Source organism: Corapipo altera, unplaced genomic scaffold, assembly GCF_003945725.1.
Source record: "Corapipo altera isolate COAL_440 unplaced genomic scaffold, ASM394572v1 24b, whole genome shotgun sequence".
Classification (NCBI taxonomy): domain Eukaryota; kingdom Metazoa; phylum Chordata; class Aves; order Passeriformes; family Pipridae; genus Corapipo; species Corapipo altera.
Window position 1 is genome coordinate 8,298,114 of NW_020884888.1, and position 24,811 is coordinate 8,322,924.

Genomic DNA, 24,811 nt, shown 5'->3' on the forward strand with positions numbered 1-24,811 from the left:
TGTAGATCAGAGCAACTCCATTGACTTCAGGCAGCTTTTCTGGATATAGAGCGTTGTGAGACAGAACAGAATTTGGCCAATATTGTCTTTTTTTGTTTTACCGGCACCATGGATTTTTCTCTTTTTGGAAGACTTATTGTTGACACAGAGCAGATGACTGTGGACAATCTGTTTGATGTGGTAAACAAAAGCAAAGTAACTGCCAAAACAGTTGATGAGCTAGAAAGAAAAGAAACATGAACATTGTGGGAAGGAGAACGTTGAGGAAGAACTTGAATCTTCTACTGACTTTGGTACAGAAGTCAAAAAATAACAAAGAAAATTGCCCAAAATAAAATTTAGTACAGTGTAAGAGTGTGACTTCAATCTCTAACCATGTCCATCAGAAGCAATTCTGCTGGGTCTAATCCACTGCAGAACCAGACATAAGACATCAGCAACCACACACAAAGTTTAGCAGGAGCAACACAATAGTATTATCATTAGTATTGTTACGTGTTTCCTATTGGGAAAGAAAATGTAGTGAAGGAATACCCATTTTGAAGACTAATTTTTGGAAATACAGCTCTGCAAAAACTTACTGCCAACATTTTCCTTTCTCAAGAGGGACCTGGATTATGAACCAGAAGAAGGTCACTAGCAGAAGACAGTTATTTTATGGGTGAAGAGAAGTCACTTCCAGTTTACATCAATTTTTATCCATTTGTACAGATTCTTCTGTACATTAACAATGGAAGCAGAAGGGACATAACACACTTTTCTTTTGACAGAACCAGGTGATGCCTGCATCATATTTTAAAATTTCAATGCAAATTGCAGCAAGGCCTACACTGATGATACTCTATTAAAGTCCTTTAAACTAATAAATATGTTGTATTGGAGACCATGTGCTCAAATTTGAAAATTTGATTCCACAAAACCTTTTTCCACTTAAGGTTAATTCAAACTTTATAAATGTGTAAAAACCTTGCATGAGTCATTCAATTTCACTATTTTCTGCCTAAATGTTAATGAATAGAAGCTGTAAAGAGTTTTCTTTTTTTTTGCTTAGTTTCGCTATCAAGTTTAGAGATACTGTTGCATACATCTGGACTGTTTCACTGAAAGCTGAGACTTGCTGGAATATGATAAAGCAGGAAGGCTACTTTTCCTACCACATCTACAGATTTGGGCAGATAAGGAAACTAAAAATGTGAAGGACAGAATCTGCTTATATGAAATGCTTGCTTACCAGAAACTCAGTGAGAATAATAGAAGATCCAACAGTTGACTAACTTCTTTTTATGGGAACTTTAAAAATTTCACTGAGCGTAGAACTTGCATCTTCAGGTACTGATATATATTTTGTAGTCTGTAATGTCCAGTTGCAAAAAATCTTATTTGCTAGCTACAAGTAATATTTCCTGTCTTTCCCTGCTAAGAGGAGGGCAGGAATTTTATTTAACTATATGCAAAGTAAAGATCAGTGTTACACACATTCATCGCTGAATGCCTTTTTCCTTGCAGAGGCAGGTGAGTAAGTTAGAAATTCCAAATAGAGTTGAAGAGAACCTAATCATTCTCCTACAGAAGATTTCAAGGATAACTGCAACACAAAATTAAATTTGACTGCTTAGATAAAGACTTTCCTGGATTTAAACTTAAACTATGCTTTAAATTATGTCACTGTCCAAGAGGATGTGGACCAGAACTGGATAATTTTTTTTCAAAAAGTAGGATAATTATTGAAATTATGCTATGTTGGTGAAAAAATATTTCAATGAACTTATGAAACTACTCTGTCGTATTTTTATTCCCTCAATTTTATTCCTACTAAAAATCAACTCAAAACCAAATTTATTAGGAGTTACTCAACACTGCAAAATAAAGCTAGCAGGCAAACATTAATATTGAGAAAATGTATTGGTAGAAGCTGTTATCCTGCATGGCTTCTATTTGTTTAACTAATTAACAGTAAGAGAATGAACAATTTCTGTAGAGCTGAAGCATCTCCTCATCGTCAATCTAAATTCAACAGTTTAAAGAAAAAAGCCAATGATATCTGCTACACATCCATGGATACAGATTCCCAGTCACATTGTTAAGTCATGAAGCAGGGCTCAAGGTCATGCACCAGGCAGAGCAGCTGAAGTTCCTAGCTGTACTCACACTGAAGATGCTTTAAACTCATCCTCAAATGCACTGTCATCCTTGTTATCAGCCTGTAAGACAATGGGACTCTCAGCTGTCAGCCCACTGAAGACCCTGGCCACAGAAGGTGATGGAAAACAAGCATGAATGTGTTGCCGAATTCAAGAAGTTAAAAAAAAAAGAAAGAAAACAAAGTGTTATTCTGTAGTATACAATATGTAACTACTGTTTCAGTTATCTGGAGTCTTACATTTTCATATTGCCAGAATCCATTAAACTTTAATCAACTCAGTCAACTCAGTCTGCTTTGCAAGAAGGACTGCTTTACATGTAATGCAGGATTTTAAGGCTCTAAATTCATACCCAGTGCTAACCAACAGAAAACCTCCAATGAACTTCCCAAATGTTATAATTAATACAAGATACGCTCTTCATGGACCCTGCTCCAGTGTTGCAAATGGTATCTTCAGCAATGGGATGACAGTGTCGAGCTTTAGCTATCTGCAGCTTATGTATCTTCACCCGAGCTAGTTAGCCAGATTCCCTTTATAGTCAGCAAACAGCTAGTTTCAGAGTACGATTCATCTTGAAATTTCAGGCGTGTAGAATACATCAGATAAGTGAAAGCCTACCAGTGCTTGCTGCACTCCACTGACATCAAAGGGAGTTGAGCTGATCAGACATCTAATTTACGCAAAATTAATTCCAGCCGTCTTGTGCAGTAGTCAGACATCCTGAGGATCTGCAGCTCCATTTTCTCCTAAGTATGCATAGCCCAAAAAAACCATTATAGGACTGGTAAAGACAGTCTTTGACTGACTCCACTGTTGCAGACTGCTGCTCAACTAATCATTACTGCCTTTCTTTTGCTAATTATAAAACAGTAGATATATTCACTACTACCGTGTAGCCCCAAAGGAAAATATTTAGGTTGGAATGCTGATTGTAAAGGAGGAAAAAAATAAGAATGAATTGTAATATATACAGGACAAACAGTTCTGCACTAATGGTACAGTGCTCTTGTTACAATCTTCTGTTATGTGGACACAGTGAACATAAAATATGTCAATGGATAAAATTAAGCTTAGTTCCCATATCAAATATTCTACTGCATGTGATTTGGGTCGACTTACTTAGGATGGATGATGCCAAAGAACTTAGCTATGTAGGTAAGTCACCTACAAATCCATCTCTTTTTGGTGGTGGTGTTTTAACTCTGAATACGCTTTTTTTTTTTTAATTTCAATGAAAAGAGGAAAATAAGGAAAAGTCTGTCATATTAATAAAGTGCAATGAACATAAGGGAAAGTAATGGGAGAAGAATGGAGTATTCCTCAGCTCATGCACTTACCTCTCACTGAGTTCGTCAACGCGCTGTCCATGGCCCAGCATGAAACTGGACTGGCCACATGGACTCGCAGGGGCTGATAAAGTGCTTTTGACATTCTGTACTGAGTGCCTGCGGCTCCGTCGGCGCTCTAACCCCCTTCTCTCACCAGCACCAAGGCTGGCCCTTCTCCGATCCTTGCGCCCACTGGGAGGGGGGTCAGCACTCTCATCTCCGTCTTCATGCCTCAGTGTCATCTGAGAAAGAAAGGAAGAAACCCGAGGCTTCTGACACAGTTTCTTTAGGTATCACAGGTCTTCACTCCTTGGCTTAAAAATTTACTGATCTCAACACGATTAACTCCTATTAGCATTGCTATTTCTACAGCTTTCCCTGTAAGCTGCTGTCTATCCATTAGCGCAGCGTGGCAGCATTAATCACGGAATTATATACCAATGTTTTGTATAGAACACTACAGACCTGTAACAACACATTTATGTATCTCCTAATTTGTCTTCATTTTCTTTTTAATGTAAGACTTAATCTTCAAGGATGCTGAGCAGTGTCCTTTATTTCCTTCCAAAATACTTAGATGAAGTTCTGGCTTTAGTGAAATCAGCAGAAAAAAACTCTCATGCTTTGACTGACTGAACATTTCCTCATGTTCAGACATGACACTTGCAGTGACCAAGTTGAAGTTACCACCTAACACTTTAGAAAGTGTTAGAAATAGTAGAGGACTAAAGTATGCGTGCAATACCCGAGTATCTCAAACTATAGCACATCACTGACACACCAATGGGACATACCTCTAACAGAAACAAAGCAAGTGTTGTCTTATGGTACATGAGGAGAGATATCCCTGGCAGAAAGAACAAAGTTACTAGTGGATCTCATCTGAAATGCAGCCTAACATTTAAGTAATTCTTATATGAGAAAGATCAACTCAAATAGGCAGAGGTATAGAAGAGGGTAATGTGGGTGATCAGAAGAATGCATATCTTCTTGTTTCTATTAGTCTTGTAATTCTGATAATTCTTACCAGAAGTGACTTAAAAAAAAAAAGGGGGAGGGGAAGTGAGATATCTCTCCTTAGGGTGTAAAATCTGTTTCTGTGAGGAAGAAGAGATTTTTCATATAAAAACCAACACTGGTAGAGAAAAAGAAGAACCTGCATAGGCATGTCTAGAATTAATCTGGTCATCAAGAGAAAGCTGGTACCCAACTAAGTTAACTGCTAATTTTGCAAAAAAGTCTTTCAGTAGGCTCAGTACACACAAAAAACTTCTGTTTTTAAGATTAATCACCATATTTAAAAAAGTCAAAGCCTCAGATGATAGAAAAAGAAAGGATATGGTGCCCTTTCCTTCCCTTGTTCCTATGCTGGTCTGGCTCTTCCTGAAAACTGATGTATATAAAACTTAACTCTGCTAAAGTTAGTGAAGTGCCATGAATGTAGAGTTGATGAAGGAAATGTAGAATCAAATCTATCAAATACTTCGCTGGACTTCGGCAGAGATGAAGTAATTTAATTTAATCGCACCAGAACTTGAATTCACACTTACATTACATTAACTTCAGCTTAAACCTCCCCATTTCAACACTTTCCAAAGTCTGAAAAGAGGCTAATTATTAAGAAACTGGATATCCTACTCTTACATATAAATACTTCAAAAGTAGTTATTTTATACCTAGGTGGTAAATGTGGAGTCACTCATTACTCCATTGCTGCAAACTGCATAGGATCTGGTCCAGTGTAAACTCATAAACAAGGACTTGCTGGATATTCAGTTGCAGAACAAGTGGTATTTGTGAAGTTGAGCTCAGCCGAATCTTTTTCACGAGCTGAATACTTTTGCATATGGAAAGAACTTCTACTTATTTCAGAATGTGTAACTAGCAGTTGCAGAAAGAAGGCTAGTAAATGTGCTGGTTTGCCTTGGAGTAGGCCCCAGCTTTAGTATGAAAAGCCTTTGCATTAAATACAGCTATGTACTGTAGTAGGTCACATATACAAATGTGTATAATACTTCTAGCAACCAGATGTTTTTCTTTTAAAATAAAATAGATAACCAAATTTCACCTAGGTTACATTCCCTCCCTCCTCTCAGCTTTGAAGTCTGCGCAAGCTGTAAGATGCATAAAACAGGGCATGTTATGTTACCTCATAAATGTTAAATTGCTCAACTAAGTCCAAGTCTGTTCCTTTCTTGTTCAAGTGTCTCTGTGAAATAGCTTCAATGCCTAGCTCTTCCAGACAATCCACCACATCGTAGAAAGAGTCTTGATCTGGCAATCCCGACAGCGTCTAAGAATCAAAGGAAAAACATTTAAATCTGTTTGTTTTGAAAAGAATTAAACAAAGGATTTTAAAAGCAGGTGGTAAGTGGTGCTATGCATGATTTCAATAAAGTAAAACTCATGATGTGGGATTAGAGACACCGCTAGAAAATAAAAAACAAGTGGCACAGCTTTTAACAAACAACTCTGTGCACTGTGTAGAAAAATGAATAATTGGCAAAACAAATCAATGTTGTTATTTCATACAAAAAAGTATGGAAAATGTGGGCCTTTAAAATACACAGTTGGATTCCTCCTGACTTCATTCAAGCACAGATTTAAAGAACAGAGAATGTCAAAGCATCAAACACAGAGATAAAAGCAAAGAAGGAAAAAAAAACAGTTTAGCTGAAATGAGTAAAGTTGATTTCCTACTGATTCCTGTAAGTTTAGCTCTTAAGAAGAAAAAGTCCAATGCACAGCTGTGTGATGTCAGGACAGCAGGAAATATCCTGCACCATGTGCCTACTGTCCTCCACACCTGCAGCAGCAGTCATCTTCCCTGTGCACAAATTGTTTTATATTACAGAGACAGTGAATTTTCTCCTCCTTTTCAACTTGAAAAGTCATATTAAAGGTACTCATTAACTCCTGTAAAATGTTAAAAGAGTTATTAATTCCTGATTATCTAGTAAGTTGTTACCAGTGACAATGTAGAGGAGCTTTTGTACACTAGAAAATAAAGAATGCTAATAATAACTGTTATTGAAAACTAACTGCTTGAGTCACTGATTTCTACTCACCTTGTACTGATTTTTTACTGCTCCTTATAGATGATTCAGAAAAATTAGTGTAATCCTGTACATATTAAGCAGAAACTACTGACCATACTGTGCAACTCACTTGCAGAGCAACATACACGTCCTCACAAGAACCAGTCTGTGCAGAGCTGTTTCTGCAAAATACCTGAGAACGCAGACTGGAAACAACACGGTTATTCTGGAGTAGCTCACCAGAGGGATGTTTATTCTAAAGTAATTTCCTCTCTCCCACTTAATTAGTTAAGTAACTTATCTATATTCCCAGTAGAGGAGAGAAAGAGCAAGAGACAGAGAAGCAAAACCCGGGCCCTTTCCAAAAAGAGTTTCAACTTCTCATGCCTTGGATAGAATGAACTGTGCTCTGTGAACACTGGTTTTCCAAAGTGGCTCTGAGCAGCAGAGTGCAGAAAAGAGCAGCTGCTCTGGGCTGCCTCCCTACACCAAGAAGATTTACATTCAGAAAAATGGGTCTGAATTACATGACTAACGAGAGAGGAATAGGCAGCTGACATATCTGTCCTTTAAACACCTCTTTCCTGTGATGTGAGGCACTGAAATATGTGCATCAACAAGGTACTTTTTAATCTATCTTTTTTTCTAACTAAACACAACACAGTAACATTTTCTTCTTCAGTCATTACAGGACTGGTGAAATTGCCGGGTGAAAATAACCACAACAGGAATTCTTAGCACAAATACCAATTAAGTTTTCGGGTTATATGTTCAGGCTTTAATTAAAAATTTGTCTCTGTCCAGGACAGTACTTAAGCCTCTGTTTAAAACCCACAGAAGACTATGAAACTAAAACTTCCTGAAAAGTGCTGCAGATACCACATATATTTTGTTCCTTCCTAAACTGACACCTAACACTGAGGAAAAATCTGAGGATTCAGCAAATGAAGCTATCACACTGCAAATTTAATGGAGTTTTAACATGGATATGGAAATATTATAACAGAAAACGGTGCTCAACTATCAGGCTTTCTTTTGCAAATGAAAGATGTAAACTGAAACTATTCTGACCTGAGGGCCTTCATGCACAGTAAGATGTAATGTTGTATTTGCAAAAGAGGGGATAAAGAGTCATATCTTCTGAGCATTTACTTCTAAAAATATCAGGAAATGGTCTTAACATTGATATGCAGATCACCCATGTTCAAATACACCTTTTTTTAAAATCCAATGTAAGGTAAGCTGTAGTGTGGAAAAACAGCAGCATAAGGTAGTATTTACTGGCAACTGCTTTTGTCAGCAGCCTTTTATTTGTTAATATAATTTTAAATCACAGAGCAGTGGAAATCTAATTTTCACTGCATATTACTGGCCAGAATTGGGCAGTCAAACTCTCAGCTAGAGAAATCAAATATTTTTCCTTAGCACAGTTTGTCATGAAACTCACAGACTCACTTTCAGAGCCTAAAGCATATAAGATTCAATTTCTAACATTATAATATGGAATGTAAAAGGGCACTACCGGTGTCGCAACAAGGTCAGTTCAATCTATCATAGGAAAAACACTTTTTCAGGAAATAAACACAAGAAATGTGAAGTGCTTGCATAAATGACTGATTAATTCTGGGTTGTGATATTAGAAAACAAGAGTGGACCCCCATTTTCTTGGTGGTTTTATAAAGGAAACAAAAACTGCTAACGGAAGACTGGAGACCATAGACTGAGCAGGTCCTTCAAGAGCCTTTGCTCCTTCCTGAGTACCTGGTTAAATTCAAACTGATACTCCAATATCAAAATACACATACAAGTCCCAAATAGTTCTTCGTGTTCTGAAGACTAAACCTTAAAAAATGAAAACCTGTCTAGAGAATTAAAATTTAGACACTTGGAGAAGCATGTTTAAACCATACTCTGTGGTTTGCTTGCTGAATTTTGTTACAGTCTTGCTATCTTCAACCAAAAATGAGATGTCAAATCCAAAACTCTTCAGAACTCAGGTGTAAAAACAAAGTATGAATATGAATGTCAAGACTCACTCCTATGCCTCTATCCAGTTTTGGTTTGGGGAAACATCCCTGAATTAAGATTTTTATTGGTGTGTTGTGTAATTTTCCAAGTTGCTTTCTCAAGCCCTTGCAAGAAAGGCTTTACAGCTTTGAGCTCTTCCCTCTCAAGTGGCTATTTTTGGAATGGTGAACTAAATTAAAACCAAAACCCCAGCCAAAAAGTTTTGAGTCTGATATATCCTCTTAACAACATTTTACCAAGCCCTCAACAATATGTTTTTCTTACCATTACCTTTAAAAAGTCCCAGTAGAAAGAAAGGTAAGAAAACACGAAGTTGTATTAGGAGTGGAAAAAGGAAAAGCTTTATGGGAGTATATCAGCCAAATGTGATTCTAAATGATAAGACCTATAGACAACATAATTAGCTGGTAATAGCAGAATATTCTTATCACTACATATCCTCAGTTATGTCTCTGAACAAATGCTGACATAAATTAGCCCCAGACTGAAAGGCTTTATGCATTTGCAGTTTTTAAAATAGCTAACATTTGTTAGTAAAACTAGTAATTATGGTGACTTTTGCAATTTACAAAACAATCACAGTACAAAGCAGTGGTGCAGAGATGATATAGACAACAGGAAGCCCGTTTGGTGTGTAATGTTTCATGAAAGTTTAAGTAATACGAGTGTCCTGCCTTGGCTACCAAATGCCCAACAGCCTGCACTCCACTAGCAGGCTCACGCACTAGAGAGAGAGACATGAGCTAAACTCTGCATGTTATGGTGAAAAGCACTACATGGTGAATAAACACACTTTAGGGCATTAGCGAAATTTTCAGTTGCTTTGGAATAGGAAGAAGCCTCTCTCATTTTTCCCAGGAACCACAACTCCTAAAACATCTGGTAGGGCCAATGTCAGACACAGGACTTGGGATGATCATTGTTGCAGTGTGGCAGTTGTGATGGTTCTCAAGGCAGGTCATCAGTAACTGATGTGCCAGCTGCTGTATTAACACCACACTGACCTGAAACAGCATTTTTTTAACTGTAGTTTATGGACTACTGGTGGGTGGTACTCTAGGTTCCCACTTGGACTGGAAGCTGGAGCTTAAATTCTAAAATTATACTGGACCTTCTAAAAACCATTCGGTGTTTAATCTGACTACACTAATACATATTAATTTTTATGTAACTTGCAATTATTTTATCTATTTAAAACTATACTGTATATGAGAGAACAAGCAATATTAATAACAGGTAAAAAGAAAATCAGCAGTAATTTTAAAACTTACAAAGCTTCCAATGTAATCTTAATGATGAAGAGGTTTTATAGCAGTTGAATAGAAAGTGAATTAAATGCAACACAGAATTTTTTTTCTGCATTCGATAAGTAGTTGGTGAAGTTCTTTTATACAAAGGAAACACAAAGACTTTAATCTATCTAGACTTCAGTAATAAACATAAGGAAGTAGAGATTAGAATAAGATCTAACAGATCATAGGAACTAACCCAAGGAAGATTAGAAAGGTTATACCAGAACTATACATAACCAGATGTATCTGCATTGGTATCACTCTCATTTAAGAGATTCATTAATGCCTAAACCCTCACAGATTAAGAGAGGGTTAATGAAATATTAGCTTAAGTAAATTGGTTAATCATCAGCAAAAGAGAGGGAGAGGATAAAAGGACTGGAGTAATTTTTATGCCTGAGTAGATATGTTTTGTGCTCTTGAGTAGGAAGGAAAACAGTCTGTAAATGTATACACAGAGAAAGATGGAGTAGAAGTAGAAGACAAATCCTTTACGAGGACTCTGCCTGCTCTGAAAACTTTGCCGTTTCCTTGCCTAGAAAAGTTGAAACCATCTGAGCCTTCTTTGTATTCTCTGTGGGGGAAAAAATTACAACTGTTACATGCTGCTTGCTGTTTTCTCTATAATCATGAAAAATATCCCATTAAAAACATCATAAAGCTGCCCATAAGCCAGATCATAATTATAAGTGTGGATTTGTGGGATTCCTCTCTTCCTTGATCTTCGTAACTGTGTTGCTCCTTTGACTGTGAGATGCTTTCTTTTTTTGTGTGTTTTTAAAGAACTATCTTGTCCTAAAAATAGCTTTAAATGTACTGAAAAACTCAGACTAAAGGAATCAACCATAGGATAATAAAAGAGTCAACAGAGAACAAAATCTTTGAGGAAGTCAAACACTAGGTAGATTACAACTGTGCAAATGATGAAGAGAAGTATCTCAGCAACAGGAATCGGTACACAAGAAAACCAAGGTGTAAAGAGGAGTTGTTAAAGACTGGGTCAACATGCCTTTAACAGCAGATACAGACAGAAGCATATGTAACTGGTGATGCTTTTTCAGAAAGAGTACAGTCGTAAGATAAGGTGGTCTTTTAAACTCAAGAGAAACTTTACTATCATGGAAGTAGGAGCAAGGGTGACTCTAAGTAAAAGTAGAGTAATGTCAGAAATGTCACCAGGAGAGGTTAGTCTCTCTTAGGCATATTTGCTGGACAATATCTGCTATTAAGAAATCATTTTATAAATAACATCAACAACAGAGCAACCCACAACCCCTACCATGTAGCCAAGACCCCAATAAACTGGCAGCCAACAAACTCAGGATCTTCAAGTGAATATAATGAGTAATAATAATATTTCCAAACACTCTGTCCTATTAAGTATAACCATAAACCACACAGTTAGTTTGATTTGCCAGTAGTATGCTGATCTTCTGTCCCTTTAAAAATTAATCTTCAATTTTAGTTACCCTAAGATTTGTCTAGGACTAGATGCTGATTTTTAAGGTATTTACACTAATACATTTCTAACTGTCATGGACCTTTCCATTTTCTCCATTTTTTTCTGCTCAATAGCACAAGTGAATACTTCTGAAAACATTTGATTTTACTGCAAGACTATTACTTGTAAATAAGGTCACCATAAAATATAAGGAAATAAGAAAAAAATGTAACCTTACTTTTTTAAGCAGAAGTACTCTTATTAGCACTCAGACCTGTTAAATTCATCATACTTAGTTTGCATTAAAAAAACCCTACCTAAACTATCTGAACTAGAAAATTGTGTACAGTGTAAGCCTTTGTGAGCATGCGTTCTTTTCACCAGCACTTGCTTTCTTTTTCCCGTTGGATAATCTCTTGAGTTAGTTTGTTGAGTTTTCATTTAGCACTGCAGCATTGGTATCAGGAACTGTGTCATACCACAGTTTCACACAGCATCTAGCAAAATAGCAATTCTACCCCCAGCCACTGCCTTTGGGTAACTGCAGCACAAGTAACAAGAGCGTGTTGATTGATTACAGCATGATCTGCAACTTCTCCATGACAGGTCTCTGTCATGTACTCTCAACAGGGAAGTTCATCATACAACTGAAAACACTATGACCACCAGTTATGCTAAAAAAGTAAACAAACCTTGTTAACCAAGGTCATTGCGTAAACCAGTAGCTCGGTATCAACCCCATCCTTCTCCTCCAGTATCTCCATGATGTTGGACCATGGCTTGGTTCCTAGAGGAAAAGCAGAAAATCTTGGTTATAGGGATCAAAATGGAAAGCTATAGCATCAACACTTATCAAAGAAGTAGCACAAGATGGTTTATGTGGCCAGAGGAAAGTTCAAGCGGAAAGATCCAGCTTTCTCTACAGTCTCTCCTGCCTCCCTGAGAGTGAAGTTAATGTAGACAATGAAAACTGCAGTGTAGCCTAATCCAGGGATCTAAAGTATGTCAGGTAGGTTTTTTCCAAAGGTATCAACTTCTCTTCCTTGTTGATGAAGGAAGCTTTGCTAGCCCAGTGTGATTGACATCGAACTTCTAAAAATCAGGTGGGAGGAATTTTACTGAACCTGTCACAGGTTCACAGAGGCTTTGATAAGTCTTCAGCAAAACCCTATAAGCTATGCTTTCAGTGTGCCTGTTGCTCATATTCCTGGTGCTATTGCTGAATTATGCTGCATTAAGGTAACAAAACAGTGTGGTAGAGAAACAGTCTTCTCAAATTGCAGGTTAAAGAAGTAAAAGAAATGATCAATGAGGGGAAAAGAATTTCACTGTGGTTCATTCTCAAATTATTTTAATAAGAAACCCATCTACAGAATTTTCAGATATGTTTCTCTCATTTTCCACTAAGTAAGGTCAAAATTTGTGCTTTTAGTTATGACATACTTGCTTGATTTGCATATTGATTTGAATTTGCATATTTATCTGACAACCAAACCCTAGTGGTCGAGTGAGTTATTGTGCTAAAAACATCAGACTCAAGACAATCTCTTGTGTGGAAGGTACATCCTATTTTATTTGGCTAAATGGCAAGATGGTTGCATCTACTAAATTTTATCTATGAAAAGTGAAGTAAATACTGAAAGACTATAATTCAGTGTTTTGTTTGGAGTAAAGTTAGAGGTGAGGAGGACGAAATAGAGAGCTAACCTTATCCTAGAGATATTCAATTCAACTACACAAGTGTAACTGTGAGAGTCTCTGAACTTCAGAGAGAAACAGAGTATTTCAACAGTCCACATCCCCATAACATTATAGGAATGAGAGTTGAGTGTAATCAGGAAGTAAAATGCAAATGTGCCATCACAATCACCTGCTGCTGACTGATCAGTAACCCTGAGGTCTAAACTCTGCATTACTCTCACAGTGATAACAGTCCTTGTTTAATCAAGCTGATACCTTACATATATACCCTGCTACACAGACATCAGATTTCTGCTAACCAAGGATCTGCATTTTCAAGGTAATGGTAGTGCAGGAAAACCTGTCTACTAATAAATGTGCAGACAGCAATATTTCCCCTCTTTTCTCTCCCCCTTTCTTTGAGACAACCTCTGATCCTTACTACTGAATAATAAATCAGAGCTTCTTTATCTCAAGCAAAATCAGTGAAGGAGAGGGATTAATTCTCAGCTCTCCAGAAGTATTTATGTGCATTACTAATTAAATGCTAATTCAAATACATGTCTGCAATGAAAATACACTAGACACCTCTTTACCAGGTTCTCTATATTGCCAGACATTTTGGGCAGTACATGTTCAAAGACATGTGGAACAAATTCACTCAGCTCACAAATGATATATGATCAGCAGGAATGATATCCTCACTACAAAAATGCCTTCCTGTGGTTTCCCATGAAAAAATAAAAAATGGAAGGAAATAAGAAAGAGAAACAAAATAGGGAAACCACGCAAGTTTAACTTATAACAATACCATTTGGAAACAAAAATGAGTTGGTAACAACATAAAAAATGAATTATTTAATCCACTGCATTATTTAGTGAGAGTCCTTCTAGCGAAATCTGCCTTTATTTTTGCAGGTAGGTTTTATTCTTATTGGAATAATACTGATTTGTTTTTTAGACAGCATCCGTGTGTTTGATTTATTTTTCTTGAATGTCTCAATACTTCTTGATTATTACAAAAGAATAATTTCAGGGTCACCTCGCTTTTTCCTGCAAGAATGAGATATAATTTTCTTCTACACATACTGCTTTTTTATTTTAGAATACAATTTTTAAAAATTGTTAATCAGGTGCACTTACTAGTAAGGCAAGTAGCTGTAAGGCAAGTAAATAGCTGAAAGTCAAGTAAAGCCCTGTAATAGCTCATCTATCTTTTAGAGGCTTTCATTATGCTGCTGCTACTAAACTTAGACAATTTCCAAAATCTAGGCTTTAATTCCAAATTCTTCATCTATTCCTTAACTACAGTCAAGAGGAGGCAGTACTATCGATGACTTTGATAAAGTTACACTCTGTACTAGATGAAACCTTTCCTTTGAAATGATATTTTCCCCATTATGATCTCAATCTGAACAGACAAGAAGTGAACATGGAAATAGCCATAAGGCCATCTACCCACCCAGGGACAAGGCAGTTCTGGTGTGGAAGTTGCACCATGAACTTACTGCGTTACTGTAGTTGGGTTAATATTCCTTATTAAGATATAAAGAGGGCCTATAGTTTCCAACCTATGATCCAGACAACATGGGATATGTGCAGATCGAGAGCAGGTGTCTGCTCTCATCCACTGTCAGATCCACTTTCCAGAGCCTGTGGAGTCCAGTATGCTTAAAGTAAAGAGAGACCTGTTCAGATTGGGATCATAATGAAGAAAACAGCATTTGAAAAGAAAGGTTTAATCTGGTACATATTAGAATAGTTCTATCAAAGTCATTGACAGTACCGCCTCCTGTTGATTCTAGTTAGGGAATAGGTGAATTTTCTCCTTCAGTCAATCCCGATGTAGAAGAATGACGATGTAGCATCCCAGGGATTCTTCTGGGAGCAGATGGGGATGTTCCCATAAGATTATGACTTTTATGCAAAACTTGTGGCAAAATTGATAGGAGTGATGAAACAGGCTCTGTGAAGTAAAACAGCAGAGGTCGAGTTTTGTGTGCGTTCTCCTGCCTTCTAATGGGTAAAATGAGAACTGCTCGACTGCCCTTTACAGGCTCTCTTTACTGCAGCCATTCTGACAGAAGGGCTGGAGCCTCAACCCTCATGCTACTTACAGTGTTCTGAGTAATCAAGCATGGTGCATAGACACACAAAACTGTGAGGCTGCAACAGCTAACCCAATATTACATTAATACACTCTATTTATTGAATAACATTGGCCATTAAGTTTCAGACTTTTCTCAGTTTCCTCTTTAAATCCTTATTTTAATGGTGCAATTCATGTCATACACAAAATCTTGACATCCCAACTACAAAGGATGTGCACAGTATATATAGAGCAGGAAGAACCTTGCACAAGGGTAGAAACTTACATGAGTAATGCCATCAACTTAGAGTGTGTCTGTCTCGAACAGACACAGGATGGAAAGGTATTAATACACTTTGAAAGACCTCAACATCTTGTACTCCAGGCTATTTAAATATGAGTGAACTTACATTCTTCCAGATGCTCCTACCCAGAGCATGGGCATTAATTTAGTGCATATCTAACTATGAATAAAATGGCAGGAAAAGCAGAGAACTGATAATGAGGGCCATTTACAAATAATATAACGAGCTGGATAGTAGATAATTACAAATAATATAACGAGTTGGGTAGCAGATAATTCAAAATCAGTACATGACAGTGTCCAGGTCAGTCATGGGGCTTTAATCTCTGACCTAAAATATGCTCATGATAAAGCAGCCCTATACAGCAGAGTGCAACCCTAGCTCCACTTTCCAGAGCCTGTGTAGTCTGGCATGCTTAAATTGAAAAGAGATCAAATTCCTCTGGGGTTCTAAAACAAGAAAGAGTGGGAGGAAGGGGGGAGCTCGATGGAACTGTAAGTAGAAGCTACTTCCTATATGATGAGGGCCATGTAGTTATTCACTTATGGTCTGCTTGCATCTGAGAGTAAAGCCGGTACTTCTGTGGATCTCTGTACTTCAGTTTGCATATGGATGTATTCACACATAGAAACCACAGATGGGATTGCTTTGAAACCAGGCTGAGTTAATATGGGGTACTTTATGTTAATCACGTGTGGTACACATGTTGAAGAATTATGTCACATCTCATCACCTTGTATGTACATGAAACACTGGACTTTTATCAAAGCAGTGCTAAACCTAATTACATACCTGTGAGATTTATTAGAATGGTTCAAGAAAAGGCACACTGCTTTTTTCTTCCTCTATATTTCTGTTCTGTCAGTCATTAAAGTTTGGTACTCCTCAATTAAAAATATAAATTAAAACATAGCACATCCACAGCTAAAAGTGAAGGGCTTTGACACTGTCTCCGAGAGCATTCTCCTGGAGAAACTGGCTGCTCGGGGGTTGAACAGGTGCACTGTTTGCTGTGTAGAAAACTTCTGGATGGCCAGGCCCAGAGCATAGTGGTGAACGGAGTTAAATTTAGCTGGTAGCTGATCACTAGTAGGATTCCCTAGGGCTCAGTGTTGGTAACAGTCCTGTTTAATATCTTTATCAACAATCTGGACGATTTAGGGTATCCTCAGTCAGTTTGAGATCGATGACACCAAGTTAGATGGGAGTGTTGACCTGCTGGAGGACAGGAAGGACTGATGACACAGGGTGAATCAATGGGATGAGGCCAATTGTACGAGGACCAAAAAGGTCCTGGCGCTTCAGACACAACAGCCTCATGCAGCGCTACAGGCTGGGGAAAGAGTGGCTGCAAAGTGGCCCAGTAGAAAAGGACCCAGGAGTGCTGGTTGACAGCCAGCTGAACATGGGCCAGCAGTGTGCTCAGGTGGGCAAGAAGGCCAATGGCATCCTGGCCTGTATCAGAAACAGTGTGGCCAACAGGTCCAGGGAAGTGATCATCCCCCTGTACTCAGCCCTGGCAAGGCTGCACCTCAAATCCTGTGTTCGTTTCTGGGTCCTTCGCTACATGAAAGACAGTGAGGTGCTGGAGTGTGTCCAGAGAAGGGAAACAAAGCTGTTGAAGGGTCTGAAGCATAAGTCTTATGAGGATTGGCTGAGACTGGTGGGGTTCTTTATCCTGGAGAAAAGGAGGCTGATGGGGAGACCTTATCACTCTCTACAACTACCTGAAAGGAGGGTGTAGTGAGGTGGGGGTCAGTCTCTTCTCACAGGTAACAAGCGACAGGATGAGAGGAAGGAAATAGCCCCAAGTTGCATCAAGAGAGGTTTAGACTGGATATTAGGAAAAATTTCTTCATGGAAAGGGGTGTCAAGCTTTGGAACAGGCTGCCCAGGGAACTGGTGGAGTCACCATCCCAGAGGTATTTAAAAGATGTGTAGATGTATCACTGAGAGACATGGTTTAGTGATGAACTTGGCGGTGTTTGGTGGTTGGAGTCAATGGTCTTGAAAGTCTTTTCCAACCAAAATGACTCTATGACCATTACATCGATGACCCAAAAAGGGAACTAAATATAAAACCAGAAAAAATCTCTTAAGGAGCTAAGTACAACTTCTCAATTAAAATAATTTAAAAAAAAAAAAAGGAAGAAGGGAAAACTGGATATTTGTGTTAAGTTATTTTCAAGACAATCCACCAAAGCACAGGTATGAGAATTCCCATAAAACCTCTCATCATGCTCCTAACATATACTCATCTAACTACACACATCAGGTTTCCTTCAAGTCTTATGTGGCTACTAAAGTTGTTTTATTACTTTGGGACATGTAAATGTTTGCCTAAGGCTGTTCTACAGATACAGAAGGGAATACACATAGCATAGTAATTTGTTTAGGGTCCTCCTTTCTCTTTTTTCTTTAATGAGGTTTACCAGCATGTGAACAGATGGCACTTTGCACATGTTCAGAATACCAGTGAGTTCAGAAAGCTGAGGAAATCCTAAGAATGACTGCAAAAATAAATCATCACGCTCACAATTACATGAATATTGTAATTACATTTATGCTTATGGCATTGTAAGGTTTAATGGTTTTAATTCAAAACAGAAAGTAGACCTGCAGAGTTCATTGTTTTTGAGTTGCCCCTGCCTGCTTCCCTGCCATAAGAGACAATTTGTGTTTTTTCTTCTCAATGCATTCTTGTAGCTGAAAGAAAAATCTGGCTCCTTTCTCCTATTTCTGGCACCACCTTTCTTTTCTCCCTGACCCCCAACATTTTCTTGTTTCACTTTTACCATATCAAGTCACTCAAACAAGTTCAGCATGGAGGCAGTTGCTCCACAGAGGGAGCTTTGCTTTCAACCTCAATGTTTGAGACCACAACAATGGATCTCCTAACCTCAAAAACGCTCCTTGAGGCAAAGGAATGTTTTGCATCAAGAGAGAATGCCCCAGGAGCTTAGTGATGGCTTTGTGGGAAGAACAAGAAAGAACCATTTTTGTTCTATTTATTTGTAAAAAATACAGTATACATATTCAAGTATTTTTCATGAGCCTGAAGGGTAACAGATTTCATAGTATAATATCTGCTCAAGGGCTTTATCTTAATGTAATGACAGATGGTTTTACTTTTACTATAAGGCCTGTACTATTACTGACCTCGTCTTTCTCTTCAAAGGGATTACACTGATTAGATATAATTTTCTCTTCTAAATCAGACTGCTGCTTCTCAGAAGGAAGTGGCCTTGGCTGGAGGAGCCTCTGAGGTCAGAAGACACAAGGGGGTTTACTTTGCATGTGGATGCAGGGACGGGGCAATGACAGTGGTACCCAGGGAGGCAATCGAGTTCCTCATCTTTTCACTCTTCACTTTCTCATTATAATTAATTCCTCAGACAATCTTAGATTATAAAAACACTCACAATATGCTGTTAATCAAGAAATGAAGGATATGTTGCACAAAGCAGGCATCATGACAGCAACTCTTTAGCCACTGAAATCAGTGATGAAATGCCACCTTGATCTTAGTGATGCTGGAATTTTGCAACCCCCAAGTAAGGCTACTCACCTCTCTTTTCATCAACAGTAGATACTGCCTGGATTAAAAGCGGTGCGTTGGATTCAGTATACTCCACAAACACCAGCAGCAGCTTCAGCGCTGTCTTTACCACCAGGCGAAACTAGAAGAAAAGAGTGCAACTTGTCATACTGCAAACCACAGCACTTCCAGATGTGTGAAATGACACTGGGCAAGATGCAAGTGCAACAGTGCACATCTGGTAATAACAGACGAACAGACGAGATTAAGCTGTGACAGCACTGCAGAAATGAAAGGTAGTCAGCTGGCTGAAAATTTAATTCACGGGACACAATGCTCTTTTAGGGAAGTCCCAACAGTCAGTGAATCTAAATGAAAGCTTAACACTGCCACATGTAACAAAAAGTTGAATATCCCACCTATGCATATCCCCAACACTGCTGTCCAAGGCTTGATGTACTTAGAACCTACCAAACTAACAAACCATATATTTCTCTATTTCTCAACACATTTATTTCCTCCTTTTGCTGTAAGCCTTTAATCCTGTCAAAATGCTGTACGATGGGATAATTTCCTCCTTACACTTCCTTCTCTTCTTATTATGTTACTGTTTAATGCTTACATTATGAAATAGATTGATCTTCACTACTAAACAGAACTTGGGAGGAAGTGTGTTTAAACTCCAGCTATCCCACCCTGCCATGATATGTGTGATTGACTGGAACTGAGCATTCTGCCTGCAAGATTTCAAATTTATTTTTTTGTACAACCCCAGGAGAGAGAGTTCATCAAAGAATCAGCATTGGTAAAATTGATCTACTGGAGATCAGTAGTCAAACTCTATCAATTTCATCACAGATCTCCTATTTCCAGAGAGGATCATTTGACTAAAAGAGCTGAGTGAGAATTTCTAGGGATGATCAAGTACGATTGCTTGGCATGACAAGGTATGTGAAAAAGCAGCCCTTTATTTAAGGCAATATTTGGAGTTTTTAATAAAAAGAGATGTGAAAGGGAAGGATTTTTTAATAGCCAGGGTTCTACATGCCCAGCTGAGAAGGCTTTTACTGTGACAATTGATTCTAGATTAAATTTGCTATACCCTCAATCTAAACAATGGATTTAAAGCCAAATAAATGGTGACACGCTGCTGGTCTCAGAAACACACTTTCCAACCTACTGTGGTTGAATCAAGCTCCAGAAAAAAAGTCCATGTATTTCTAAGTTTACTGTATTTTTCTTCTACATTGGTCTGCAATGAATATATCCAACGACATGTAAGATTTTTAATGAGACAGCTACAGTAATATGGACATTACTCTCTCCTCTGCAACTGACAAATTTTTTAAATCTACTTTAGGACGCATTCATGTGGAGACAAACCATGTTCCAGAAAGTCCAAGTCTTTGTCTCGTTACATTGAACTGATAGGCACTCTGAAACATAACCACCTGGTCATTAAAAGGTCTCACCCAGAGGTGAAGTAAAAAACAAAAAAAATCATTATACCATATTGCTAAACTGTTTCAGAGATATATACAGTTTCTGTCAATATTGGCTTAGTCCCATTCCCTCATTTTTTTTAAAGTCTTCTCAACACAACTCTCCTAAGAGGCAAAAAAATCACCATTAATCATTTAGCATAGACGCATACTAAGACAGTAACTGTGTCTATTTTCTAAAAAAGACTGCAAGTGCAACAGGTATAGGCTGTGTTCACACAGCCACTCACAGAGATGTACTAGAGTTCACTTGAAGGTAATGACCTACAATGCAGCTTGCTGCTATAAACACAGACTTTAGTGTCACCAGTGACCCAGCTATTTCTGTAGCTTCCTGGGTTTTACTCACTCATGTGGAATTGAGCTTAATGCACTGCAATGGCACTACTGGCAATGAGAAATATTCTGCTGTTGAATCTAGACTCTTTCAGGCTTGACGTATTACCAAATTGTTTCATTTTAGGGCTGACAGCCAGGAAATCCCAGTAACAAACCTGACCAGGTCCCTTAAGACACTTGATTAGCCTAATTTGCAACTGTACTGTTTCAGTGATACTTCACAGATATAGGGGGTAGTCAAAGTAAAGGAAATTGAAACCCAATAACAGAACAAATCACTTTCCCCAAAATTGCACTGGACAACTGTGTATTTGCCTGTCAGGCCAATACCATGGTGTTTCTGCTCTGCAATGACATTTCCCTTAGCATTCAAGTTCAATTGTTTAATAGACATATTGTAGGAATTTCCAAAAAGTATTCACTTGTTTTGTAATGTTACTTTGTAAAATAGCAGTTATACCAGATTACTGTAAACTATTCTAGCAGTAACATAGTTCCCAGATAACCACTTACATACTACCTCCTAATCTGATCAGGATCCTTTCCCTAGAAAGGAAATCTTGGATATTGCTTTTGATGGTTCTTAAAACTTCAAGGCTTGGCCACATGGTGACACTGAGAAGCATTTACACATAAATGTTGCATGGCAAAGTTCCCATACGTTTCCATTTGACAGCAATCAGTTGGAGATATACCAGGCTTAATTCTATTTTTGCAAATCTTTTTTTCTTCCAAAAAGAAGAACCTTTGGCAATATCTTTGCTCAAACTGATGCCTGTTGGCCATGGCAGCTGCTGTAATAAGGAGCTAGTCCCTATGCACCTGCCATGTTGCAAATCCTGTGAAGCCTCAAGGAGGCCCACTGCAGTCGCACCAGACCAAGGCTCAAGCTGGTTGATTTTGGGTGCTGTCTGCCGGTATCAGCCTCCTGTGCTTACCAAACTAACAGATGGTATTTTAAGGAATAAATGCCACTCAGAAGTAGTCCTGGAGAAAAGGAGAGATTAGAAAAGCAATGTTTTGCTTGCCATTTAGGTACTAGAAGGATACTGTAAGTTCATTTCCTCAATTTGCAAATTTTCAGAGCTTATCCAACTTCCCAAATAAAGAGTCAATCAGTGCTGGAAGTGGAGTTGCTTTCCAGCGAAGGTGCATACCATGGCCGCGTTCTGCTTGCAGTCAGCACAGACACTAGCTTTGAGAAAACCTGCGTTTGAAACAATGCTTTTTCCTGCTTAATAGAAAATGGTACTTGAGATACCTGTGGGCACTTTTAAGCCTGTCTGCTGCTTTGGACACCTGGGGCAAGGACAAAACTGAACACTGCAGTCCTAGACTATGCTGCGCAATGCCTATACTGGGGACTTACTAGCTACCTTAACTCACATAATCTTTGTGCTCATCCTGCAAATGCTTTCTAATACTGCTTTAACAGTGCTTCTTGACAGAAGCAGGCAATCGTTGAGCAGCTGCACTGTTTCTAGGAGACTGAAGTCTTCAACCAGCCAAAGACCCTCCAAGACATGTAATTGCCTGTCACCTCCAGACACAGGAACAGTCCAGAGTCTGACATGCTCACACTGAAATCAACCCTAATTATCCACCATGGCACCAAGAAGTCTCTGAAAGATCTGTTCAGGGATACCTGCTGCCAGGACCCAAGTGAAGCACAGTGAATTTTCTCACATAGCCTATCTTCTAAATGTTCACTTCATGACCACCTGTGGGCCTGACCTGCCTGCGGCAGCTCATGCATGCTGCTGGTGACATGTTAAGTGTGGGGTATCACAATGGGAAGGGTTTCAACCAAGACCAAGAATGACTGTTTCACAACTTTCAAAATACCAGAGCTATCCAGAAAGTTCCCATTTGTGATTAACTGTGGTGATTGTCAAAGTGGGAGATCCTCACAGCTTCATGACTGAGTTCTAAAATGTGTTTGCAGGGCATACCTTTTCAATTAGTTCAATAATAGACAGCTGCCTTGCAAATAAAATAACTAAATCCCAAAACTGGGAGATTGCTTAACAGGAAAAAAAGAGTATCAATTCTTTGACTTTCTTGCTTCCCTTCATGAAGCCATGGGAGTTCTTGCCAGCCACTGCTACCACTTTATTTCACATGATGTACCCAGATGGCACAGCAATGGGAGCAATAGAAACAAGTTTCATATTTCATTCACAAGTAGGTGAATCATTAATAATTTGAATCACTGTTAAAAACTTCATGAAAGCTTTTGAAATGGCTTCTGGGATTTTTTTTCTGTTTTTTATTTAGTATTGAAGATGGGCTCAACTGTTTTGTGAATCTGCTTCGATAGTCACAGTTCTGTTAAAAGTCCACGGACAATCACACTATTACTTCAAACAGGACTAGATATCAGAAGGGTAATAAAAGATTTAGACATGCTAGCTTAAAAAAGGTCCTGTTATCCTCACTTTGCAAACATTGGTTCTTGCAATTAAATCCAAATTTCCATCTTAAATATTACTACTTAGTTAAAAAAGAAGGCTCATTGAGGCAATATACACACTCATTGGCTTGGTAAAGTGATATTTTAACAGTTCTGAGATTAAATCAGGATTCTTGAATGTCAAAGCACTGAAGTAACAAAACTGCTATTAAGTTAGAAAAGAAAGTTCATATTGTGTTTTTGTATGACATGCAAGCCAATTTATAGACAGGAAATGATGTTAGCATCTTCTGGCTAAAGATAAGATGTAGCCAGCAATGCAAAAGGAAGAAAAATTATAAACCTTTTCCCTCCTTCTCACTTTACGTTTCACAGTGCAGTTTGGCAGCACCTTTCCTTTTTATCTCTTTATGTTTAGACAATTAGAGACTCAGCCAAAGATACCACACAACAGGCTGCAAAACTCATATCTCATGGAAGGGCTTATCCCAGTTGTTAATCACTTGTCAGGAAAGATTTTAGCCTTTACAAGGAATGTTGTCACAAAGTTCATTGACTTAAAGACCAAAGCAATATTTATAAAGTTCAGATTTAAACATTTAGGATTCAATTTTTTTATTTTTTAAAGAAGAAAGGAAAAAGAAAAATGAGCAAAAGTATTTCACTCTGGGAGATGTTTTTCATGGCTAGGCTTCGCGAACGAAGATTTGGGAAGGGCTCTACCCATGTTTGTTGCAAGTGTGCTGGTGGCTAAAAAGGCCAATACGAGATAGACATGTCCAGTTGCAAAGGGCACAGCAGAAAGACTCCTTAGACGGTACATTCTGCAAGGCATGATTCTTTCTGTGTTTTCTTTTCTCCTCAAGGGTATTCCTGCGTGCTTTCTCAAAAGCATCCTCAGCGTTATAGATGATGTGTCTCCAGGTCTCCCGATTGGAAGCCAGAGTAGACCAGTTATGATGATCAATATGGCCAAGGCTGAGATGTTGTTTCAGGGAGTCCTTGTGTCTTCTCTTCGGGGCTCCTCTCTTGTGGCAGCCAGTGGCAAGTTCACCATAAAGCAAGATCTTAGGGAGGCAGTGGTCCTTCATCCTTGAGATGTGTCCTGCCCAGTGTAGCTGTGTTCTCAGCAGCATGGCCTCAATACTTGTGACTGCTGCTTGTTCTAGAACAGATGTATTGGTCACATAATCTGACCAGTGGATGTTTAGGATTGTGTGGAGACAGCGTTGATGGAAGCGTTCTAGGAGACACAGGTGGTGGTGGTAGATGACCCACGATTCAGATCCGTATAACAGAGTAGACAGCTGTAGTTGGTTTGGATTTACACTATTTAAATTTAAAGGAGAAATGGGTATTGGATTTTTAAACAAAGATTTACTACAGCCACATCCTTCGGGTCCTATTCCAAGTGCAGACATGGACTTACTGCAGGCCACATGCTCATCTGCTTGATAGGATACAGCCAAGCAGTGCTGTAGCTAAAGAAACACCCAGTGCAACCAGTGTCCAGCCTGCCAGTGAGAGGTGCATAGGGAAGCTGGAGCCCTTCTTTCTTGTGAGGTGCAAGGATGCCTCCGACTTCAGATGTAGTGCTGCAGGAAGAGCCCACTGGCATCCTGCTAGCACCTTTAATACAGTTAAATTTTGTGTTTCACAAGAGGCTAAAATCAC

General features: G+C 38.5%; 1 protein-coding gene across 9 annotated transcripts in view; it reads right to left on the minus strand.

Moving 5' to 3' along the window:
- The window catches only part of FHOD3 (formin homology 2 domain containing 3), a 387,784-nt gene that overhangs the window by 111,011 nt on the left and 251,962 nt on the right, over positions 1–24,811 (minus strand). For 8 of the 9 annotated variants that reach the window (XM_027643906.1, XM_027643905.1, XM_027643904.1 and 5 more), the window contains 4 exons: positions 18,914–19,025; positions 11,964–12,058; positions 5,622–5,765; positions 3,482–3,714 (listed from right to left, as the gene is read on the minus strand). In XM_027643906.1, coding sequence (XP_027499707.1) covers positions 3,482–3,714; positions 5,622–5,765; positions 11,964–12,058; positions 18,914–19,025 — 584 coding nt within the window. Of the gene's footprint in view, positions 1–2,148; positions 2,245–3,481; positions 3,715–5,621; positions 5,766–11,963; positions 12,059–18,913; positions 19,026–24,811 lie in introns of all 9 variants that reach the window. The other variant, XM_027643907.1, reaches the window with a different exon arrangement.